Here is a 25241-nt window from a genome sequence, read left to right on the forward strand (position 1 = left end):
AAAAAAATAAAATGCAAGCAACTAACAAAATGAACTACTACTCTAAAAATATTTGCTGAAACACAGAGGTGGGAAAGGGGCGGGGGGGGGGGGGAGTGAAAGGGGGAGTTCAGGCTGGCATTCACTCCGTTCCTCCTTTTCACTCTCTCCTTCTCCCTAGACACGTTCATGACAAAACACACACAATGCAGTCAGCAGGATCCTTTCACTTGTGCCCTGCACTAGACTAAGGAAAAATTATCTGGGAATCTGGTATAGATAGTATTTCTAAGTAGGACATCATTAAAGTATTTAAACAATAGGGCAAAATAAAGCTGACACGTCTGTGAGTAGTGGGAGTGTAATTGGTACAGCACTGCAAGGACTAGAGGAAAAACTCTACCAATCTAACTTCATACCCAGCACACACACACAAAAAGACCAACAATAAACAAATGGACAGTGCCCTGATAAGATAATGAGTATAATAATGAGTATATTGAGTATAATGAGTATATAATTATATATTATAATATATAATTATTATGCCCTGATAAGATAATGAGTAACAATAGCTTAAAAAAAATACTGTGCTCATTATTAACATTACTAGTAATACTATAGTGAAAAATACTTTACTGTAATTGCTTTGCAGTGCAATACATCCAGTAAGTCAGAGTAGACAGAAACATAGGTTTGTTGGGAAAACACTGGCAGTTCCAATAGCCAAATAAAGGTATTATTTATGCTATTTTTATTGTTATACTACATGGCAACATACAAATTCCAGTTGAATTTCTATTTGAACCATTTCTGTTTTCTTAAAGTGCACTGCCTGTGCCTACCTACGCTTTTCACAACCAGTGGCCATAAGACTCAGTTACTAAAAATTATATTTCTAAATATAAGCTGTACAAAACAAATGCACTCCAGATTTAAAAATCTGACCTGGGTACACAAAGATTACAGAAAAGACAAAACACATTTTGTGCACGTTCCTGATAAAGTTTTCAGAGAAAGCTTACTGTTACATAAATCCAAAGAGATACTCACACAGTACGTCACTCAGCAGAAAGATGGGCTGAAAGCCATTCTCTCTCCCAGAGCAGTTATTCCAGCATGAATATTGAAAAGATGTTATGTCCATGAACCAGGCTTTATAAAGCTACATTTTGAAATGACTCAATTGTAAATGCTGGATCTGTGGAAACCTGCGGTCAGCAGCACAAGTCCAACTAACTTTGGCATTCACCCTTCGGGGCTGCACAGGCTGAGTAGGACATAGATTAAACAGAACTACAATTGGGAAGTGACTCTGGAAGTGCCCATGTGCTACAGCTACAATACATTATCTGTCCCTTATCTCCCCAGCAATCCCCAGCTCTCCAAAAAGCTTTGAGAAAAATTCAGGTATTAGTCTTTTTGCCACAGTTTCTGTGTTAACTCTGAATCAATGCAATTCTACCTTTATTACCAGGGCAAGCAAAGGAGCAGTATGAGAGTCCACTCCACTCTAGAACACTTTGCATGCAGCTGGATCACAGGAACTTTCTTCTCAGCTTTATTCATGGGCATCCATTGGCCTGAGAATCACTCTTTAAGGGTTCATGTCATCAATTTAATCATTTTAGAGAAATACAAAGGGGGAAAAAAAAAATATATCAATAAACTGACATCAGAACCTATTACGAATCTGGTGTAGCAGTGCTTTCTGTAGAGAACAAGGCACTCCTAGATCTGCTACTTCACAAAGCACTTCTGTGATGATTTCAAAACTACAAATAAATTGTATGTTTCAACAATATGAGAGCTAAGATTTGCCTCTTTGGCTCTTTGACCAGCCAGCAACTGTCACCCAGTGATACTCAGCAGTGCAAAGCCTGTGAGGGGTGAAGTGTGGACATTAAATGCAAAAACACTGTTCAGAATTGAAACAGGTAAGGAGATTGCCTCTCCAAATCCCACCAATGATACTCCATTACATTTCTCTAAGAACTACTTATGTTCCTGGGAATGTTACCCAGAGGCTTTAGGTAACGACCAGCACGGGTGCTACGTATATACAGAACCTTATGTCACTTGGTGAGGTTACTTTAACACACTGTGAAGTTGTCCTTCCTTAGATTGTTCTTCAGGAGACCGGTCAAGCTCCGTGGAGGCTTTTTTCCCCTTTATTCTTTAACCTTTCATTTTCCTTCCAACATAAATGCAAACTGTACATAACACTGAAACACTGTTACATCGAGCAATATAGAACAAGATTACACTCATTCGAGTACTGTTTTTTAAATACTGTAGAAAATCTGTGTCACTAGCAATTACCTCACAAAATGATGCCTGTTTGAGGTGACAGCTGCTTTTATATCAGCCATGTAAGGAAGAAACAAAAAAACAGCAAGAGATTTCAACAGAAATTTCACAGTGCATCTGAAGTTCTTGTACTCTAAAAATCAATCTCTTGCACGTTCACATGTTCTACTGAAAATTCATGAAAAAAAGTATTTCCAGCTTGATCCTTTCCTCAATATTTTAAATGGTGCTCAATGCTAATGATAGATACTGTCAGTCTGTACAAAGGACAAGGTGAAAAATGAGTACAAAAGAATTTGTCTTCATTATATTTGCATACCAGCTGATGCTTCTCATAAGATTAATTTACAACTATCTTCACTCTTAGATGTTATCTCAATTCATAAAACATGCATTTTCTGTGTACTTGTATGGAATAATTAGTGTTTTTATATCAACTCCCACTTTAGTTTAAACAGTTAATGTTTACTCAACTGAAATGAGGGAGGGGGAAGATTATGCTTGTTATCATAACAGAAAAGAGATTTCACTCGTCTGACTCCAGAAGAGCCAAGAAAGGTAAGTGACAAAAGCACCAGCTTTGATTTTTTGAACGTAAATTCAGGCATTTTAATGTGATTCTCAGAAAAGCCACTTGAGCTTACTCGAGCTTTTATGTAAGTAATTCATAAACATTATGGCACTTAGACTCTCCTGAACAGGTATTTAGCTACCTAGGCCACCCAGGCTTTAAAAAATATATATATATAAAATTAACCAATTCTGTAATAAAACACTCCTGCCCAACCTTGAAAATCCTGAAGTTTCCTGGAAGTGGAACCAAATTCCAATTGTTCATGTTTCATATCTCTTGAGTAGATTGCCTTCGACAAATGTCAAGTTACATTTTAAGTTTCGGCATCTGATTACTTACAAACATCAGGGAAAGGCAATCTTACCCACTTGCAACAAAAACTGTGTCCTGCTCCTTAGGAATTATAACATGGCATAGATACTTATGTTTCCTTATTATTTTGCTGGACTAGAGCATTTGAAGTAATTACACATACTAGGAAAGAAGTCCAAATTTAATTAGAGTTGGCTTACAATGGTAGCATTTTCTCCATGTAAGGCATTATTCTGACACTTACTGGCCTGGCACCCAACCATACATATTAATACACCACATTTGTTGTTAAAAAGGAGCATATATATTAATCCAAAGGTAAGAACAATTAAAGAAACACAAACGACAAACATTAAAACAGGCCTGTGTTTTCATATAAATCTCACAGCCCCACCAGTATTTTGGTAGGTTTCTATTGCTTTCTTAACTCATACTTAACTGAACTACTGTATATCATGAAGCTTGAATACAAGCAGCTTTTGGGAAGTTACATTTGCAAAGGGAAAAGAAAATCGTGACAAGTAAAAAAAAAAAAAAATCCAAGAAGCTCTTTAAAAAAAACCAAAAAACTTTACTGGCAAAATGAAGCAGCATGCTATTTTGTGATTGATATTTGAATTTAAAAAGACTAATTAGGCTGAAATAAAAATAAAAACCTAAAAATGGCATTCTATAAATAATGAAAATTTTGATTTCACTGGACTTTTATGAAAAACATTTGGTAATTAAATACTTGCTACTATGCATTACGGTGATGAACTTTATTAGGGCTAAAACTGTAACAAAGCTCATCCTAAAATATTTTGCAATGCAAAATTATTTTCACTCAAGGAGTGTCTCAAATTGAATGCTAAGAATTACAAGCAATCTCCAGAAGCAGACATCCACTTTCATAAAACTTTATACATCTTTTTGGAACTAAGATATTTATACTACTAAAATCAAACATGCATCACTTCCCATACATTCTGGTATCATGATTTTATATTACATTATGTAACACCATTCTTCTAAACAGCAGCAGTTTTATCATACACTTGCTCCATTTTCTTTGGATTTCTGATCTTTATCTTCGCTTTTCACAGTATCCTTTAAAAGAAAAAAAAGGGAGAAGACAACGTGAGTTCTGGAAGTAAAACTTGTCACGTGAACTGTAAAGCAGTGCAAGACAGATACAGTTTGGTTTCAACTTAAGAAGAACTTGTAATTCTGTATATTACTAAGTTTACTTATAACCAATTCAAGTTTCTCATATCTTCCTGAAAAATGGAGGGAACAAATTAAATCTGACTGACCTACCTATAAAGAAAGCACACAGCCATCCCCAGAAGCTTTGCTTTATTTTTATTTTTTTCTTTCTAATGAATAAACAAAAACAGTTTTGACCAAACCCATTAAGTTATGGTAACATGTAGCTCTAACACGGAATACCTGATTTGGCCTGAAAGCTAAGCTCTTAGCTCTGAAGTACTGGGCAGGATGACACCAAGGCCATTGAACTGTACCAACTGTACAGAATTACATAGCACTTTAGTAGCCAGTTCTGGCAGAGCAATGGATCTACTATGGGCACACGGTGAGGTGCAGCACTGTGTAACAATACTGATGGTAGTTTGCTGCAAGTTACAGCCATTTTAATAAGCTACAGTGCCTTATCTGATGCACTACTTGTATCCTACGAGGAGACAAACGTCAAACATTTGGCAAGTTTCTGTACTGACAGAAGCAGTAGCTAGGCACCCTCACAGTACCAGTTTACCACTGAGCTGCCCTCAGCAGCTACAGCTGTTCAGCCTTACTTATAGGGTCTCCACAGCATTTCCAGGGAATATGATGCAAGTAACTTTCCATATAGGATGGAGATGCTCTGGAGCATCAAAATACCTACATTCTGCCTTGAAAAATTACTCTTAACTTATCAAATGAAACAGCAGATTATTGGAGAAAGACAAGATCAGATCATGAAAACATTATGATTGTTTGAAACTTATAAAATTTCTCATATTTATGTCAGGAGAAATTTGTGTTCCCATTTTAGAAACCATTTTATACATTGCACTTGTTTTCTTTAAAAAAAAAAAATCATTATCTCTGAGCCTCTAATATACACTGAGACACCACTGCTCTGGATTCACGTGAATTTTCAATTTTATTTTAAAGGGTTTGTTTTGAAGGTTATATTTTCTTTTCTTTTCAACCACATAATTTTAACCATCAAAAATGAAAGTAAAAAAATTCAAACCTGCTTAAGCACACTCTGCATTTCATCCATAACAGTAGCTAAGTTTTTGATTGTCTTATTCAGCTGACTCTCAAATTGCAAATTTTTCTCATCTGAGATCTTCAAGTTCTCTTGCAGCTGACTAAGGTCCTTTTTGACTTCTTTGAGCTCCGCAGTCAGACTTTTGTTAGAATTCTCCAGCTGCAGTATGGTCTTTTCATCCTCATCTTAAAAAAAGAAAGTAGTCAGTTACTTCCAACACCACGTTTTGCACTCTAATATTCCATTTACAAGCCAACACCTAAATATTTTTTGAAAGAAACCTTGAAGACTGCATTGGATTACCATTTATCACATTGAATTCTAACTACACTTCAGAGCCTTATGGCAAAGCATGGCAACAAACTGTACTTCAGCTATTACTGGTGTGCAAGTACAAAGGACTTGGAACTCAGAAAATATGAGAGTTAATAATATACAAAGATCTAAGAAATCTAGATCACAAATTAGTTGATCTACTAAAAAAATTCATATCTTGCATTCATCTAAGTACCATCTTCAAAGCAATGTCACACCTGTTTTTTCTTCCAGCAGCTGAAGCTTTTGTTCTATCTCTGCCCGAACTCTTTCACTCTTTTCCAGCTTCTGTAAAAGGCTCCCAACATCCACCATAGCTCCATTGTATACAATAAGGCCAACATTTTCTTCTACAGCTTTTGATTCTTGCTTTACTGTAGGTGATGGCAACAGCAATCTGTTTCCTAAATTAGATTAAGATTAATAAATAATCCTTGGCATTTTTTGGTCACAGTTCCAGTGATCAACCTCCAACTTCCCACATCAGTTTAAAAGCACCGTTCCATACTAACTTCAAGAGTCACGCCTTTAACATTACAGACAAGTTTTTATGATGTGGTCTCTTCCCACATGGAGAAAAAGAATAAACTTTATTTCAAGCCATTCTTCTTTTCCTCCTTGCAGTAATCTGTCTTAAAAGCAAACAAAATAACCAGAAAACAACACACTCTGTTCTACTACCTACAGTACTGATCCCCCTGACTGCAGACCTACTGTGAACGAGTTACATGTTGTTAATCAACATCCCACTTTTAACTTCTATCCCTCCTTCCTGTTCCAGGACCCTGAGACTCATCCAGTAAACACAATGAGGCCTGAGGGAAGCCAGAAATACAGAAATTTAGGCACTGCTAAACTGCCAAGATTTACTTTTCCAAGATCTGCAGACCTGAATTAGTTACCATAAGGAAGCAAGCAACTCACAACTCTCAAAACATTCACACAGGAACAATCAGTTTCAGAAATAAAAAAGCATTACCTAACATATCTTCTTGTAGTTCTTCTGATTCTTCTTGGTTTTCCTCATCTTTAGAAGTATCTGTTAGTCTTCTGTAAAAGCAGGACTCTCTAAGTACTACCTTATTAAGTAGCTTCTTGACCTAAAACACAGGAAAGAAGTATGGGATTAATACACAAATTAAGCTACTTAAACAAGAGTGTTTTAACTTGAAAAACTTAACTAAAGAAATTGCACAACTTTTCGAATTTTAACATACTGGGGTTTGAAATGAAAACAAGCTAGGAAATGAAGATGCAAAACCTGAGCACGAGACAGGTGTAGTCCAAGAGTGTACAGTATCTCCTCCATGTCCTTCTCCAGAAGATACCCACAGTGACTTTGGTCAAAATAAACAAAAGCCATCAGAAGATCCCTATTAACAGTTACCATCTGTGTCTTGTCTTTCTCCTGCAGAAAATTCATATTGGGATCATTAGGAAGTCAAAAATACCATGTTCACATCCTATACCAAAAAATAAGTGCATGTTTCAGATAACTGATGTTTACCCAGTTCATTATACTATGTTCCTTTTATTGTTTCCTAGAGAAGAGGAATTAATACAGCTAATATTTACCTACTGAACTCAAATACAATATAAGCAAGCTATTTAGGAAGACTACTCTTTTAATTATTTAGAAGACTTGCAGCACAATGAACAGAAACACCTGGCAGCCAGCTACATTTTGTCCAGACTAATATGTCATGCATATGACATTCATTTTCAAAGTTTGAAAAAACAGTAAAAAAAAATCCTTGTTTCCCCAGCCAAAGATTTCATTGAAGAGCCATTTCCAAAACGAAGTCCCTGTAAGCGCATAATGAATGAACATTCACAGCTCTCACAGGTAAAACAGTTCTACCATCTGTTCTTCCCCCCTTATTTCTGTTCTTTATCTCCTAATTTCCATTGGGGAAAATAAAGGGGTTGGACACTTTATTTTAGCATTTATAAGGAAAACTCACGTATAACAAATCTAACCTATGCTATTCCTTAACCTTAAACTATGGAGGCAAGATTAAAAAAGCCACTTTTTTTTTTTAAATGTAAGAATGCAGCAACAGAAAACCACAAATAATCACCTGACTCTCACATGTTCAGACAAATCAGTTCAAATTTATACAAGATTCTTTTCCCCAAGAACTTTTATCCAACAATCTTCAATATATAGATTAAAGCATCTTGTAGGCACCTTACCCCAAGCTGTCACACCTCTTTACAAGTTCACTTTAGAAGTGATGAAGTAATCAAGAGTGTAAATAGAATGAAAACAAAGGTAAACTCTGATTATAACATCTTTATACAAGATTGATTACATGAAGTTAAGAAAGATGTTAATTACTTTATCTTTAGATGACCTCTCTTTACAATGCTTATTTCCCTCTCTTCTGTCCTCTCGTTTATTCATTTCTTCTTCTTCCCGGTCTATAAGACAGAAAGAAAATTCAACATTCCCACAGTAAATGATTCAATAAACATAATCTCAAAAATACATTTCATTAAAAAACTCACATAAGCCCTCAAACATCTGAAAACATTATATTTCCCCCCCAAAATGAAAAACAAATGACATTTATTAGGGAGAACTCATTGTGGCCTTCCAGTACTTGAAGGGAACTTACAAGCAGGATGGAGAGCAACTTCTTACACGGTCTAAAAGTGACAGGACAAGAGTGAATGGCTTTAAACTAAAGGATGGCAAGTTTATGTTAAATGTCAGGAAGAGATTCTTTACTCAGCGGGTGATGAGGTGTTGGCACTGCTGCCCAGTGCTGTGGGTACATCACCCCTGGAGGTACACAGTGCCATGCATGGGGCCCTGGGCAGCCTGCCAGCCCACAGCAGGAGTTGGGGCTCAATTATCTTTAAGGTGCCTTCCAACCCAAGGCATTTTATGACATGATTAAATCACTCCTCGTAGATGTTGTCCTTATCTTAACCCTATTTTAACCTCAAACATTTGACTATTTTATCCTGTAGATTCTTACTTATCACACACACAGGATAGAAGAGCTGAAATAAATGCTAACCAGACCAAAATCAGTTGTGCCAACATCACTATCTGTTTAAGTGGTGTGCAGAAAATTACTTCTTCCTAAAGAGGTTTGCCAAAGTCTACATTCAGCTATGGTTATTCCTATTAGGTATAAAAAAAAAAAAAAAAAAAAAAAAAAAAAAGTAAATCAGTATTGTTTACTCTTCAGTATTTTAGATTACATCATAAAAACAGTAACAACTGTGTATTAAAAACATGTTTGTACTCATGACTGACTGAAGTATGACTGGTGTACTTGATCCTGAACTTGAGAGTCTCAATGTTACTGACTGCACTGCTTGCTAGATATGAAGCACCAAATGCAGTGGCTCTGTTTATTTGTTTTTAAAAGGTAAGACAGCACTGTGAAACTGAATCTAAAAGAAAGAGGAATGTGACAGCTACAGGGACGTATCAGGGCATGCAGCTCTGTACCTCGCAAGTTTTTTTTGTCACAGAATCACATGGCAGATTTCTTTATGAAACTGCTCACCTTTCTTGTGAGGAGAACTTTGAAAAACCTACATATGCAAGCATTTTTCTAATTTTGCCAATACGTTTCTAGCAACTACAAGCTTTCTCCTGCACCTCCATGGGAAGTTGGATCAGGTCTCACCAACTCTCACTGAGAATGGCACAAGGGCAGATAATGGGAAGTTGCAGTGCTTGTACAGAAGATTCCAGGGCATGTGCTCAGGGGTCAGACTACAAGCAATGAGGAGTCATTTTGGAAAAATAAGAGATATAAGAGATCCAGGTTGGTGCAATATTTTTTGCTAAAAAAATATAACTGAAAACACTCGCTAGAAAACACTGAGACTGCAATATGTAAGCAAGTTCAAACCTACGTCTCTGGTGAAAACCCTGTTTTGGCACCTTCCTCCACCTGAAAAGTACAAACCAAAAAGCACACAGCATGCCTTACATCTTCCTGAATCTCTGAGGTGGGAAAGAGGGCTACCTGCTGCTCGTGCAGACAGAAACATTCCCCAGTCCTTTTTCCCACTTCTTCAGGCAAGCCTAACTCCACTCAAAAAGAAATCAACTCCTTGCAGGTTCATAAAACACGTCCCACACTACATTCCAGTCTAATAAAAACAGGATGACATTTTACAGCTGATGAATATGAAGTTATGCACTTCAAAGTGGCTTGGTTTTTCAGAGGTGCTGAATACTCACATCTCCTACTGACTTCAATGGGAGTTGCGAGTGGTCTGCATTCTGAAAAAAATAAAACCACTTCTATATGCACGCCTTACCACATACCACAGCTACAGATTTATTTAAGCTATGTTAATAAAACGTTAGCAGAAGGGCTCATGTTAAGCAGCACTGGTCAGAATTACTGAAATAGAATTAGTGCAATAATGCACTTCCAGATTTCTAGTTTCAGTGCATTTTCCATCTGGAAAGAAAATCCAGAAGCCAAAAAATTCCCAAATACCTTCGTCTTCATCTTCAGCTTCTTCCGCCTCCATTGGATCATATTCTTCTTGATTATTGTCATCTTCAGTTTCTTCTTCATCTTTGGAATCATCTTTCCTTTTCTCTTCCTTCTGTAACAGAAGTTCCTAAAAATTAATCCCGTCAGAACTGAAAAACAGCAAAGTTTAAAACATCACCCTAGCACTCATTCTAAATTTAAGTATGCTTATGTTTAGTCACTTAAAAGCACAGACACTCAAATCTAAGTGGTAAAAGTAAATGAGGGGAGAGAGGAGAGATGTTTAAAATAATCCTCAGATAAATCTGTAAAACTTCGGAATGACTGAATGAAACTTATTTAAACAGATTAACGGGTCAGATCAATGAACTAACACTATAGAAACTCAGTTCGAGAACGCAACAACAAAATGAAAATCAAGTAACAGTTTAATATGGAACCAGACAGGATAGTACTTCAAATATAAGCTAATACAGACCTTCTTTTCATCTTTATCTTCTTTTTTATCTTTATCATCTCCAGATTTTCTTCTTTTAGGTTTTGGTTCATCATTTTCTTCTTCTTTTTCTTCCTTTTTTTCTTTTCGTTCATCTTTTTTGCTTTTTTTGTCTTTTTTGTCCTCCCTCTCTGGGAGGGAAATCAGTGCTTTATAAATTCTGACACCAAAATCCCTCTGAAGCATTTCATTGAAGAGTTCTGCAAACAATGAAACCTGCACATAAAGAATGAAAATTGACAAAGTTTCAATGCGCATATTAAATATTTTTACACTTCTGATTAAAAAAGTAACGAGGTGCTATCTTAATTTTCACCATGTCAGAGTTTCATGCATTTGATACTTCTTACCATCTGTTTTGCACATGCAAACCTTAAAGAACTTTATATTTCTCTCCTGTATCACAGTAGTTTAGGACCTACACTAGCTGTACAAATTATAATCTCTGTTCCTTCCGGATATTACACCTGATTACACTGCTATTATAAACCTGCTGCCAAACACTGGATTGCTTTTTCTAGGTCTTACAAAACAAAATTAATTTTACATTAAGCTTTACTTTATCATGAATTTAAGAAAACCACGATTACCACAGAATTAAAAAGAATAAATAACTATAAACACATGTGCACTTGCTAGGCAGCATTTCTTTCCTTCAACATAACATCACAATGCATAGCTCAATAAAAAGTTGCTTTAATATACTAGCACAGCTAAATTACCTCAAAGGAATGTTCTTTATTATCCTCCAACCTATAGTCCAGAAGAACACTGAGTGACATTATACTACAGTCAAACTTCCCACTCTTTGCTGCCCAGTTAGGATGCACAATGATGGCTGGCTCATCAGGCAAGATGTACCGTCTCTCTCGTCGCTGACGTTCCATTTCTTCCTGACGTTTTCTTTCCTCTTCCTGAAGAGGCAAAGAATAACACAAAGCATATTCCCAAAGTTGCAGCTTGTATCTAGGTTAGATTTTAGGACTCACTGCTTTGAAGAAAGAGAAGGAAAGCCTAAGACTGCTAAACGTAAGGCAGATAACCGATAGATAACAGAAATTACACCAGTACCCACAGAACGTATTCCACATCCATTGCCAACACAAGCCTAAGAGTGAAGATTGGAAACTTGAGCAACACAAAGCAGGACATGCCATGTTGTTTAAACCTCAAAGCAATGAGCATCTTCCAACTATTTTGTGGTGCTAGGTGCAGCATGTTCACTCAATACTGGAAGGAACAGAACTAATTCACTTCAAAAAATGGTAGGTAATTCAAAGGAGTCAGAGATCTGGAGGAGCACATCATTTATTCTGAGCAGCACAGGGAAATCTCACCGTATCTTATTTCTCACATAGGAAGACTAAAGTTTATTTGATAATTTCCCAAAGTTATCCAGCACTGCTTCAACAACTAGCAGAAAATTTTAAACTCAAATTTTGAGTATGGGAAACGGAGTTTATAGAGACACCCTTAGTGCAAATTTAAATAAAGGTTAAAGGTAAAATACCAAACAGCTTATTGATTGCCAAGGCGAGTCTTACAAGTACATAAGTCATGGCAAAGCTTTTGCTCTCCTAAAGACAAACAGTTAAATCTTCCTGCTCCTAATCATAGAAGGAAGATATCACAAGGGATCCCAAGACTGTTCAGCTCATCCAAACTGTGGAAGAAGGCAGCAGCTGAAAGAATTAGTAAGCACATAACATAGCCTCTGCTCCGTTGACAAGGAAAAGGTTCACGCAGATGTCCAAAATTCCAAATTATCCTATACTAGTTAGCAGGTAAAAATACACAAAAATGCAGGTTTAAAAGCAAGTAATACAATGTTTTCCATGCATTTATGCCCTTTTGATGTGGCTGGACTTTGGAATTATTGCACAGGTCTTGCTCACCCTCAAGAAATATAAAAACAAATTTAGCAGTACTGAAACTATCAGCTACAACACTGAGAAACTTCACTGCATGGGGTGTTTATCCAAAAGTGAAAAATGAAGCTTGAGGATACAGAAAAAAACAACCAAAACAAGAGCCATGTGAAAGAAGTGGACTGTTTGAGATACTATAACCTTTTACAGACTGAAATAAACATTTCTACAGTAACTCCCTATAGCTTGAACATCAGTAAATACAAATAGAACTAAGCAGCTACTTTCCAGATAGGTTTAAGAATTTAAGATCTCGTTAAATGCATTCACACGTTTGCAAATGAGCATTTTTGGGGAAGTTTGGAATTTTTTCCTCTTATTTTTACTGTCTGACATTAATTCAGTCACCTTTAGGGCAGTTGCATATTTCTGCTGACTTTGCTGACCCAAGAATTGAAGCGTGCCAAAATTTCAATCTATTTTAGCATCTCAAATTACAGCAAGAGTTCCCAGCACAGCCACCTGAGAACTATAAAATAAGGCATAGTCCTGTACTTTTTATACTTATATATTTAAACCAATTTATATCTATATTTTTATGTATTTATGTATATTTAATAAGACTTAAACCAAATATATCCAAAACCTAACCTCTTTGTCATCTTCAGATTTCCTATCCTCCTCCTCTTCCTCTTCTTTCTCAGACTTCTCTAGCTCCTTTTGCTCTTCTTTTTGCTCCTCTACTTTCAGTTGCTTTGTCAGTCGAGCTATCAACTGAGATTTCAGTCCTTTAGAGCTAAGAGTTCGACTTTCTAATTCTTTGCGAAGGTCATTTACCTGGTAAATAAAAGCTCTGTAAGTGGTATCAACCAGTGACATTGCAAAACACGTGATTAGCAGAAAAGGTGAAGTAAAAATCAACATCACTGAAAAGTCAAGTGTATTTTTTAAAATTCTCTACTGAGTAGCACCAGTATGTACCGATACAAATTATTACGTTTATAATCATTTGCTCCTTAAAGACCCCTTTTTTAAGGGTTTCATAGAGGCAGGGAAAGATTTGGTAGTTTAAGGCTATTATCTCCTTTGTGGAAACTTTTTATTATGTCTCCTGACATACATTTGCATCTCATTATTGCCTTTTTAAACTAACACTGAACTATTTTAGGCTCCACATTTTAAATGTGAATAGAGATGACCAGATTAATGCAGAACTTTCATTTTCCAGTTAAACTGCAACATATGCACAAGCTTTAATTACACAAAGTTCAGAAGTCACAAAAGCTTCAATTACCCATAATCACCTACTCAAATAGTCTCACTCTTTACATTGTGATCCCATACATAATACTTATGCAAGGAACAAAAAACACTAGTAAATTCTTCTCCTTGGTTAAGGGAATGACAGCTGTATGTCAGATTGTGCTTTAAAAAAGAAAATGCATGATGGAATCAAGTTTAGAAATGTAGTTACCTTCATCGTTTTTGGATCCAGTTTAGACCAGTGTGTAGGTGTGGAGATCTCTTTTGCTTCCCCATCATCCTTTTCCTCTTCATCCTGACAAATAAAATTTTAAATTTATCCTTCAGAAAGCTTGAAAGTATTTCAGTAATTTTTAAAATTCTGTTGCTGATCTGTGCAAGGTCACAACTGTTTCAGACAGTCTTCTCCTAAAGTTATTGTTTAGACAAGTTCACACACACATTCTACCACTTCATAAATGATCACAGTGCCACTCAGCCAATACAAGCCAGATCTGTGGAACACAAAAGGGTGATAAGCAACACCACAAAGAATATCGGGGTTACACAGACACTGCCGGTCTCCATTAACCGCACAGTGTGTGATCTTCCCCCAGGTTTTAAATCCCCAAAGTTACTCTTTGTTCAGTCAGACCTTCCCTCAATCCAAGATGCTGATCAGCCACGTGGCCTGAAATTCAGATGTTTCAGACTAGTGTCTGGTGAGTTTCAAATATCACAATTAGAACTGGCCACAGGAGAGAATTTAGGAATTTTAGAAAATGGCAAAATGTTTGAAGACAGCTATTCATGAACTGCATCTCACTCAACAACTGGTCCCAGATTCCAGCAACTACTTCTATGATAAAAATTGTTCTGCGCATCGTAAGCACAATTTAATTCCATTTGTGATATCGGCATACACAGTTAAAGTTAGTAAACTAGCTGAAATAAAAATAAAAACCACCATTCACTACACTGCTGAAAGCTGGTTTACCAGTCATTGTTACCAGTTATGTTCTTCCTATGTATGTATGTTGTGTAGTATGTGATGTGCATTTTGTGCCTGTGTTCCTGTGCCTGTGAGAAGCAGAAATAGAAAAAGGGATTAGCGTTCAGTGCCTGTTCTCCATCAGCCTCCTTGCGTTCACCCTGAAGCTTCTCGACCAGCTGCTGCTTGTATCCTCGGGAGAGGGTTTCCCACTCTGAGCGGGTGGGAAGGCAATGCCAAACATCCGGGAAAAATAAAACCACTGTCTCCACATGAGCTGGAACTGTACGCCCCTTGTGCGTCTCCTCAGGGCGATGGTAGCGAATCTCTGCAAAACGGTACCTGTTGCAAGGGAAGAAGCATGTTGGAAAAAAAATTCTACAATACATTTTAAAGAGCCTAGATCACTTGTAGCACATCAAGTAAAGAAATTTTGCTGCAAGACCTTGAAGTTTGTCTAAAGAAAAAAATTATGGAAGCCATATTTTCTCTTTCGGCATGTTTGTCAAGATGCATCGCAATTGGAAAGGAAGACAGCTGCCAAAATCCTGTTTCATACTACTTATTTAGTATACACAGGTTTAACGTGCAAATAAGAGGCACTGAAGTACATGAAATTTAGCACACAACAGACATTTCTGTGATATTACTAAAGTTACGTTAACGCGGGACAAGTGAACTCATCAAGAGAAAATATGGCTATATAACCAACAGCTAAGTATTTACAAAAGAACAATGAAATGAAGTTCTCTTGGCGATCTTCTTCAGCTATGTACAAAATGAAAAATATTTTCAACACACATTCATTAAAAATTACAGCATAACAAGTCAGAATAAATTCAGAATCTTTAATGAGTCCTTAATACATTATTCAGCAAAGTAGGCACCAATCAAACTTATTACGGAAACAGAACACCCTTTGAGTCGTTTACCTGCACTACCAACAGCAGCTGGCAAGGAAAAAAGAAGTTTTCCCGTCTTCTTTTTTTTCCTTTAATTATTATTTTTTATTTGTTCGTAACAGAAAATACTTCTACTTTACTTTGCAGTACAGTACTTACCATTGTGTGCACACACTTAAGTCAATCCCTGTAAGAGCCTTGCAACAACGAATAGCCGTCTTTATCAGCACCGAAGGGTCCTTCTCTGGATCAGGTCCATCTAGTGATGGGGACCAGTGTCCTCCAATAGCCATAGCTTCATCTTTGCCTTTCATACCCACTAAAAACTAGACAGAAAGAGTCTTCTGAATGTTCCCCTACTAGGGATAAAAAGTCATCTTCCCAAAGCGTAAAGAATATTTCATAGCACACACACTGAAATCCATGAGCAAACTCTCAGATTATTTTGAAATCTGAAAATGAAAGTCAGTCAAGAAAGAGTTCAGTTATTTTTTTCCACAGACTAATTCAGAAATGGAATAGGTTTAAAACATCATCACTCATTCTTGTTTGCAAGACTTTCCATCAAGTTTCCTTATCGGTAGAGGCTTGTTCCTCTGCAATTAAAACCTTCCTAACACAGAAAACAAACACATAGTAATTTAAATGGTGTCTTAATTCTGATGCACATATTTACAGATGTACCTGCTCAGAAGTGATAAAGCACCGCTACAAAAGATAAGATCACAAGAGCATTGTATCTACAAACTCAATATTCCCACTGGTTCTAGGATGGAGTTTAAATGAAAAACAACAAATATGTTGTCTTGAAATATTATAGCACCTACAGGTTGTTCAGTTTAACAATTGTTAAGTTTCACTACAATAGGTACTGAACTACTGCTTCATTTGTATGCTTGTCACAGCTGAGACCTTAAAAAGGTTTAAACACTTGTAAAAAAAAAAAAGGCTAATGAAGTTAATAATGCAAATAGGTTTCTCCAAACACCTATGTTGAGTGAGTTGAAGAAAACACTAAGTATGAAAGGAACGAAGATAAAACTCCATTAAATTGGAAAAAGAAGTAATATCCGAACTAGATCTTTTCAGAGTGGAAATAAAGTCAGTTAGCTGCTTACAAACTCTTCCCTTTTTGGCATAACCAACCTCCATTGCCAAGAGTATCTGGCATATTTACCTTTACAAGTCTAGCAGGATGCTGAAATCCATCACGAAGTTCTTGGGGATCTTCAGCCAGAGCACAGGACTTGTGATAGAGGTCCTCCATACTAGGGCTAGCCATCAACATCACCTGTTGTGTAAATCAGGTCAGTCTTGTGAAGGTCTCCCAATATAACTGGTAAACAATGACCAAAACTTGTGTACCCATACACACCTATGCTTTCCTTAATATCACAAAATATCAGGATAAAGTAAATAGAAATCACAGAACTTAAGCTTAAAATGTCCTCTCTCAGTCCCTCACTATTCCATATGCGTGCCACGTGATCTTAAAAAAATCAACTGAAAGCATATAAAGCAACATGCAGACTGCTGTTCTTCACATTTCCACTATAGCTTATATTAAGAAGTACTGGGTACATTCCTAGTTTAACTAACAGACTTCTCCCATTTTGCTGCAATCCCAAGAGCTGGCTGACATTCATCTGTACCTTCTTAGCAATCCCACTGGCCCCGCCAAATCTAACAAGCTTTCTTAATAACCTAAATAACTTAATATTATGAAACAGAAAGCTGTTTTCTCATTTAAAGATTGTATTTTAAAGCTCAACTTTCTGAAAGAGTTGCATAGGTAGAATGGAAAAAAAAACAAAACAGTACACCTGATGTTTTAGTCAAGGCTTTTTTTTTTTTTTAAAAAAAAAAACAAACAGTCAGTACACTAAGACTTTCTAAAATAGTTTTGTTTCTAAACCTAATTGATTCACAAATTTCAGACTTATTTTAATTGAAGAGCTATCACAGGAAAGGGTGTTAGGAACTGTCGTATTCAAAGATCCTGCAGCTTTGTTTCCTGGGTGCAGAGAATACAAAAGTATCTCCATAAAAACAAGATTTAGGACAGCTCTAGTAGCAGAAAAACCAATTAATTTCCATCATAATTCTTCAAGTTCAATCTACTAGCTGTTCACTAAAAGGTTTTAAATACTGTATTTTGCTCAAATAAAAAAAAAAACAGTTCAATTATATATATATTTTCTTATCCTACTGGCAAAAAAAAAATAATAATCTAAGGAGCAGCTGTAACACCAGCAACTGTACAAACCTTAGCACTGTAGAGATGATCAGCATCAGGCGGATCGAGGACAGCAGCATTTTTATCTATAGGGTCTACTTCTCTATGCATTACATAGAAGTTACAGTAGTTTCCCAGTTGAAATGGTCTAGACATTGGGAAAGCATCCACCCATGTAAACTGAGCATCGAAGAAATCACTTGGGATATACAAGTTCTGGTAACGCCTCCTCAACTCCATCATATCACAGCTGCGGCTGAAACACATAACAGTATTTGAAAGGTACAGCAATAAAAAGTGTAAGAAAAGCACATAATTATAAGTATAAATATACCTCTTAATTGGAGACACGTTAAAGAGTAATATATCTAATGAGTCAGGTATTAAAAAACAACTATTAAACGTTCCTCTAATAAAGGTGTCTACAAACTAGGGAATACTCGTTAAACAGTAAGGTTATAAATCCATTTTGCACTAACACCAAAAGGTTAACAGAGAGCCCAGAACATTTCACTCACGATTCTCAGCCATGAAGTATTGGATGCTATTTTGAAGTCAGGATCATAACGCCCGCTAAATACATTTGCTGACACTTCCCACGGTAATTTGTACCCCTATTAAAATGAGATCTTTAAGTGAAAATCTGGTGTTATAAACATACCAGTCCAATGAAAACTTAGAAAACTGGACCGTGTAACGAGGAACAACACGTCGCGGTCTTCGGGGCGACCTCTCCCTCTCTCGTCGAGGCGATCTCTCTCTGGAGCGTTTTCTCTGCGGGGATCTTTCCCGAGATCGACGCCTCTCCCGATCTCTCTCACGGCTTTAAAAGAAAATGCATACATGCTAGCAACACGCAAAGCACGTGTGTAACACAAAAAGCTTTCTACCACAAAGGAAGCTAGATTTCTCAGGGACGACTCACAAAAGGGAAAGGAGAATTTGCTGGAAAAAAAAAAAACAAAAAAACCCGATGAGGAATTTCTTTACAAAAGAGACTGATAAATCCAATCATTTTATTTCAAACAGGTAAGAACTCTTCACTGAGTTCCATTTAACTAATGTTATCAGTTATCTAGTGCTACAAACGGTTGTGCATATCACTGTCCCAGCCTAGCGAAAGCAGCTCAGCTTTCTTAGACTAGATTATTATCAGAGCAGGCTACAAAGATCTGTCACCAGCACACCTCCTGTCATCTTTTCGGTTTGGCATAGGATCTCCTCCTCTGTCATTCCTCCCGGAAAATCTGGATGGTGGGTCCAATCTTCGAGCCGGTTGAGGCTGTGAAACTAGACGGACAGGGGGCTGTAACAAACCACCTGGAACAAAAACGTACAGAATCAGTACCTAGCAGAGGACAACTGCCTAAGTCCCTAAAAACACTGCCACTTCACTGTTGTTTTCTTTGTGTACATGCATGTTTTCTAAAACATCTCTAGAGTCTATTGATTAACATCGTTCCCACCAAGAAACTCTATAGACCTTTGCTTTTCTTCACTGATACAAATTTAGCCTCTAGAATTTATTTCAGGAAGCAAAACTGCTTTAAAAGTACATTTGTAATACAGAAGTTAATATAAATCTAAGCATATAGTAGTTACCCTAGTAAATACCTAAACCTTCTCTTAGAAAAGTAACGCTTTTAAGACGGGTATATCACATACTCAAAAAAATAAAAAAAACCTACAACCTATTTATCATGTTTTTTTACCTATGAATAGCAACTAGCTTACTGTAAAAATTACTCCTGTATCATCTGATTATCCTGGCATATCAATTCCCAAACATACAATTCTGCTGGCTCAAGACAATACACACTTAACTGATTATAAATAGAGCAAATAAACACTGATGAACAACCAGGACCAATTAGACTGTAATAAGCACTTATCCAAAACAGTTCTGCTTAGATGATGCCCTCTCCTTGCTTTTCTTGTGGGTAGGATGACAATGCCTTGATTGTCTTATCATCAATTCTATTACTGATTTGTCAGTCACCCAGAGATCAAATGATAACAGACTTCGTTTCAAATCTGCCATATTCAGTAATTTTTATTTTCGTGTCAATTTGGCTGACTGAAATGAATACAACACTAATATAGAAATAACAGTTTTAAGAACATCATTATGCAAAACCTGACTTTGCTGAACATTCCAAATGGTGCTGAAGAACTACAACACGACCACAATTTTCAACTCTCCCCGTTGTCTGCTAAAGTATCAGAACAAAAAACTACACCAGATTACAACATCTTAGTAGGAATGACAAGAGTCTGTAGGAATGTCACTAACCAGGTGACTCTTGAGCTAGTAGTGGAGGCAATGCACCATGCATACAGTTGCAAAAAGATGCACATTCTAACTGAAAAATTATGAACCTGTCCTTCTGTGGAATTCTTTCCACATTACTTCAACTGTTACTTCAGACTTTGCACTGACAAAAAAAAAAAAAAAAATCACACTAAGCACAGTAAGAACTAGAACAAGCTTTGCATGCTGAAGGAGCACCTTTTTGCTGTGGCTGCTGCAGCAATGGCTGAGGCTGTGTCTGAAGCAGAGGTGTGATTGAAGCTGCTGATATCTGTGCCTGCAGCAAGGACTGGGGCTGAGGCTGTGCCTGAACACCGAACGCCGTCTGCTGCGCAATGGGCTGAAGAACTGCAGGAGGTGTCTTGAGTAATGGTTGAGCCTGTGTCTGGTTCTAATAGCAGAAAAGAAAATGAGTTGTGAAGGTGCTTAAACCAGAAGAGGTCAGTAAAAGATACACTGGGCAACCCTCCTACCTGATTTGGAAGCGTCTGGATCCTTTGTGCATTCCATTTGAACGGCATATTAGGATTGTAAGTAGCTTCCACTAAAACTCTGTCACCCACCTGAGGTGTCTTTCCTTTAACAGCACTGCAAATATTGCAATAAGCATATTGTGAGTCTTATTTAGCTACAGAAACTATTTTTACATTTATAAGTTATGTTTGAAGTTGGGGAAAGCAGATAAAAGTTCACAAAGAAGGCTTAAAGGAAGAAAGGTACAAGGTACACTCAGTTTGGAGTATGAGAAAAAAATGTTACACCTGTCCTTGGCTCTAACACAAATTCCTCAACTATGCTGTATTAAGATAGGCAGATAGCAAAATATATGCATTTAATCACCCACAAATTGTGCAATTTCATATTATAAGGAGCTCACTATCTTCTGCATCTCAACTTTGGATTCTGCATTAAGAAAACTCAAAAATTCATGTAAGGAACTCAGATCTACTGTCTACTAACTCAGCATCTGACTCGGTGCTGACTGAGAAAAGCTAACTGCAGACATTGTGAGTTGAGTCACAGAATTGTAATGCAGTAACATAAACCTTTTCTCTAGCAAGGGCAGCACGGAACACATCAGCAGACAAGTGTTTGCACCTTACCTAAGTTGAAAAAAGACATCTTCATCCACAAAACCAAATGTATCATGCAGTTTAGTAACAACCCCAGTGAAGACGCGCTGCTTTTGCGGTTGCGTTTGCTGCTGACTTGAGCGGGGCGCTGGGTAAGAAACTGTTATCTGGGCTGCTGGTTGAGGAGTAGATAGGCTAAGACTGGTAGGCAGTGCAACAGCTGGCTGCAAGCAAAATAAACAAAACTATGAATCACCTAACCAGATGATACGTCTACAAGGAAGTTTTTAACCAATGTAGAGAAATACTTATGAAATCTCTAGAGCAACTATTCTGAACAGAGATTTTCAGAAGGTGGAAGTCTTTATTTTTTTTATTTTTTATTTTTGAAGATAACGATCTTTCGACTTCGAATGGAGTCTGGCTTTATCCTTTAGAAAAGTCAACTTTCTCAAAATATTAACACTGTCTAGAAAAAAATGAAGACTTCACTATCATGTGTAAGTAACCCATACAGTGGGTTGAAGAGAGAGAAATGCTAACTCTGCTATTAAAACATGCTTACAGATCACTCCCCGGTTGTACCCCAACTATTTATTCCAAGTAGGTTAAAGGCTGAGGCTAACAGAGCCCTTCCCTAGCCCAACAAATTTAAGTGCTTGTCTTCTTATTAAAACACAGTAGAAGACTGAAATTAAGTAAACTATTTTTACCTCATTTTTTTTTTCTAAGAATGATTATGTTAATTGTAAACAGTACTAGAACCAATGCGAGTGTTAAAATGGTTGTATGTTCAACCTTCTCAAGCTCAGCAAGACTCTCTGTAGACCTCTAGTATTCATACTGCAATAAGGTTAGCACAAAGTTAAATTCCTCTTTAAAGGACTTTCCCCATTACTACAAAACAACTGAATACTTGAAGTTCGGAAAAAAAAAAGTATTCAACATACATTTCCTTCAATATGAAGGAAAAGCAGTTGCCATTAAACTTTTGAAACCAAGGCTATGCATATTTTAACATCTGGATAAAATAAATCTATACCAATAAGATGGCCACTCATATTAGTTCATTTTACAGATTGAAATGCTCAGGAAGTCAGAAATTTGTGCTCTTGCATTATCTGTGTTTGGGGGTGAAGACCAAACAATAAAACCAAACTAACCTGAGTTAAAATGGTCTGCTGAGGTTGCTGCAACTTAAAATAAATAAAGTTATAAATTAATTTTATATGCTTAAGGAAACTGTACAATTTCACCTCCTCTTTACAAGTAAGAGCAGTTTTTGCTTAATCTGAGTCACTAAAACTTTGGGGGTTCGATCATTTAAGCAGATTGCATATTCATAAAATTGTGTTCATTTGGTTAATTGTAACACTGTGCAATTCAGATTTATTAAGTAAGCAGACGTTTCCTTGTAACTGAAAGTTAACAGGAATATAAAAAAAAGTTTTGGCAGCTGGAGAAGCTTAGGCCTGTAATCCCCATGTCCTTTTAGTCTTTTTCAAAGTCCTGTAAATTCAAAGACCATGAAATATGTAAAAGGGAACTTTTTTTGGACAGCATCTTTCCAGCAGTTAAAATACATGGCCCTGATTAGAGCAAAGTTTAGAAGGAATTGTGTACACATGGAATACTACGTATTTTTATTTTCTTTTTGCATTAAGGTAGGCAGGCTTCCATTCTGGATATATCTCTCCAAGTTTGTAAACTTCAAGCTCTCTTTCACTACACAAAATGTTAATTACTTTAATAACTTCCCACGTGAGGATGTTTTTGTAGACAACTCCTACAATACACACAACCAACATTATTTTTCAAGTTTGTGATGTACACAGTAAGAATCAGACAAACCTGTTGCTGTACACTATAGAGAGTCTGCTGAGGCTGTGAATATTGCTGAAACAGATAAAAGCAAAATATTTCATGAACAGGAAGTATTTTTAGGCCCAAAATATCAAATCCAATTAACTGCTAGACATGTTTGAGATAAAAACTATTCAAATGTAACAATAGAATATAGAAATAGTATCAATATGTACTACTTTTATAACAAATATTCTTCATCTTTAGACTGGATTTTGACTGGACTTCTCAGCCAAAGCTTTACATTAGCACATACAGGACAATCTGCAGGAAATCATGAAAAATGACATCAAGTTACATATGGTTACTGGGGATATTTGCAATTTGAGATATTCAGCTTAGGTGTGGCAGAACTCCTTTTCCTGGACTGCATTCCATAGCCAACAGTCAGCACCTCCACAGCCAAAATTCCCACCTTCCCCAATTGATCCATCTGTCAATAGCTGCAGACCTACGATCCTACGAGTTTTGTTTGTTTTTAAAGTCTACAAAACAAAGGTAAATATTCCCCCATTTTCTTTCCTTATACATACTTCTGCTTCACAAAGCCAGTGTTTTATATTTCTAAGTTCCTAACAACAACCGCAAACGCTCTGTTCTTTACCTGCTGTAAGGCAGCTGCTGCAGCTGCCGCCTGCTGCTGCAAAGCGGCCGTCTGAGTTAGCTGGTAGTTGGCTGGCGTTTGCGTAGTCAGCCCTGCCGCGGCCAGCGCCGTCTGCTGGGTGTATATTGTAGGAGAGGCTCCAAGCAGCGACGGCTGCTGCACACCAAGAGCAGCTGAAAGGAGAAGGCACGCATCAGCACCAGGAGTGGCTTTAAACAGATTCACTTTCTCGCAGTGGTATTAGACACAGTACGTGATGCTTTACTCCTCAGTCAAGCTCCTGAAGTACATAATCCCACTTGGGAAAAAAAACAGCGTAAGGGATCACACTCTCTTTTACTAAATGTATTTACAAATAGTACAGTACAGCAGAGGCACGGAGACTTGAATTTCCTTTTCTCTCAAGCTGCATATGACTGCACAGCTATAGTAACTGTCAGCCCCGTCTCTCGCCTGCTCCCAACACATGCATTCAAGAAAAGATGCAGCGTGTTTCAGGCTTTGGATGAGCGCAGTAAGGATTGTTGCTCTCTTCTGCACATCAATTAGCATTTCATTCTGAGGGCGTGAGAAATCATAGAATCACAAGGTTGGAAACGAACTATAAGATCATCCAGTCCAACCACCTTACTGTAGCAACTGTCTCCTTACTGTAGCAGCAGCTCTGGGGTGAGGTTTATAGAATGTGTGCTCCGCAAATGCACAAGGCTGGGCTTCACTCAGTGCTGTCTTTGTCCCAGAACAAGCTGAATTTCATAGCTATAGGGGCTGGTAGAGAGCGAGAAGCTCTGTAACAACAGGGAGCTTCATCACTCCTCACGCATAAAGGGAGCCAGCCACGCTGTCTCCTGTCTGTGCTGCACAAATCCACACCATACAGAAGGAAAAAAGTAATAATTTTATTGTCACATCAGCTTTTAATTCACTGTGGAATATGAAGTAAATCATAAGCAGCAGCTATCCACGTGGTTTGTCTCTTCCAACGATTATGTTTTATTTAAGGAACTCCTAGGTACAGAAAACACCATACAGTGCAAATCTCAGTAAAGAAATGCAAACCCATCTGGAGACCTGCTCCACCTACAGCACGAGTTTGTCAAGCAAGCTACATTCAACTGTGTGATCAAATATCATTTAAGCAAGCTATCAGCGGTTCACGTGCTTCAACAGAACTAAAGAGAAGCTCGGCACAGAAGCATGCTGCCAGCAAAAATGGGTCAGCCAGCCACCTTCAGAACATTCAAGGTGAACAGGGCTACTAAAGACACAATGATATTAAGAGCACATACACTGCAATCTTCCTGTGGAATCACACTCCACACCGTTCCTGACCCCAAATGAAGCTGTCACTTCTGACCCACAGATGCAGTAAGACTGCTTTGTGCTTAGTGACCAACAGAAAATACACAGGCGCTGTAATCAGC

General features: G+C 37.3%; 1 protein-coding gene and 1 non-coding gene across 4 annotated transcripts in view; both read right to left on the reverse strand.

The window, feature by feature from the left end:
• Window positions 1–716: 716 nt before the first annotated feature.
• Window positions 717–25241, reverse strand: part of CCAR1 (cell division cycle and apoptosis regulator 1) — a 29437-nt gene continuing 4912 nt past the window's right edge. The window contains exons 3-26 of one of the 3 annotated variants that reach the window (XM_042818090.1): window positions 23818–23990; window positions 23202–23246; window positions 22514–22546; window positions 21381–21574; window positions 20751–20865; window positions 20476–20668; window positions 19154–19286; window positions 18628–18789; window positions 17997–18222; window positions 16908–17021; window positions 15890–16056; window positions 14960–15170; window positions 14070–14153; window positions 13247–13432; window positions 11450–11641; window positions 10710–10943; window positions 10232–10343; window positions 9967–10008; window positions 8095–8177; window positions 7015–7161; window positions 6733–6853; window positions 5972–6157; window positions 5418–5623; window positions 717–4264 (exon numbers count right to left, since the gene is read on the reverse strand). In XM_042818090.1, coding sequence (XP_042674024.1) covers window positions 4205–4264; window positions 5418–5623; window positions 5972–6157; window positions 6733–6853; window positions 7015–7161; window positions 8095–8177; window positions 9967–10008; window positions 10232–10343; window positions 10710–10943; window positions 11450–11641; window positions 13247–13432; window positions 14070–14153; window positions 14960–15170; window positions 15890–16056; window positions 16908–17021; window positions 17997–18222; window positions 18628–18789; window positions 19154–19286; window positions 20476–20668; window positions 20751–20865; window positions 21381–21574; window positions 22514–22546; window positions 23202–23246; window positions 23818–23990 — 3419 coding nt within the window. In that variant the 3' untranslated portion in view covers window positions 717–4204. The remainder of the gene's footprint in view (window positions 4265–5417; window positions 5624–5971; window positions 6158–6732; window positions 6854–7014; window positions 7162–8094; window positions 8178–9966; window positions 10009–10231; window positions 10344–10709; window positions 10944–11449; window positions 11642–13246; window positions 13433–14069; window positions 14154–14959; window positions 15171–15889; window positions 16057–16907; window positions 17022–17996; window positions 18223–18627; window positions 18790–19153; window positions 19287–20475; window positions 20669–20750; window positions 20866–21380; window positions 21575–22513; window positions 22547–23201; window positions 23247–23817; window positions 23991–25241) is intronic. The other 2 variants (XM_042818092.1, XM_042818091.1) reach the window with 2 other exon arrangements.
• LOC122160441 lies at window positions 16208–16271 on the reverse strand. The gene has a single exon (XR_006168824.1). It is a non-coding gene; the product is annotated as a small nucleolar RNA SNORD98 (small nucleolar RNA).

The sequence above is a fragment of the Centrocercus urophasianus genome, unplaced genomic scaffold (assembly GCF_019232065.1).
Source record: "Centrocercus urophasianus isolate 14NV4802_14NV808 unplaced genomic scaffold, USGS_Curo_1.0 seq_17, whole genome shotgun sequence".
NCBI classification, from domain to species: Eukaryota; Metazoa; Chordata; class Aves; order Galliformes; family Phasianidae; genus Centrocercus; species Centrocercus urophasianus.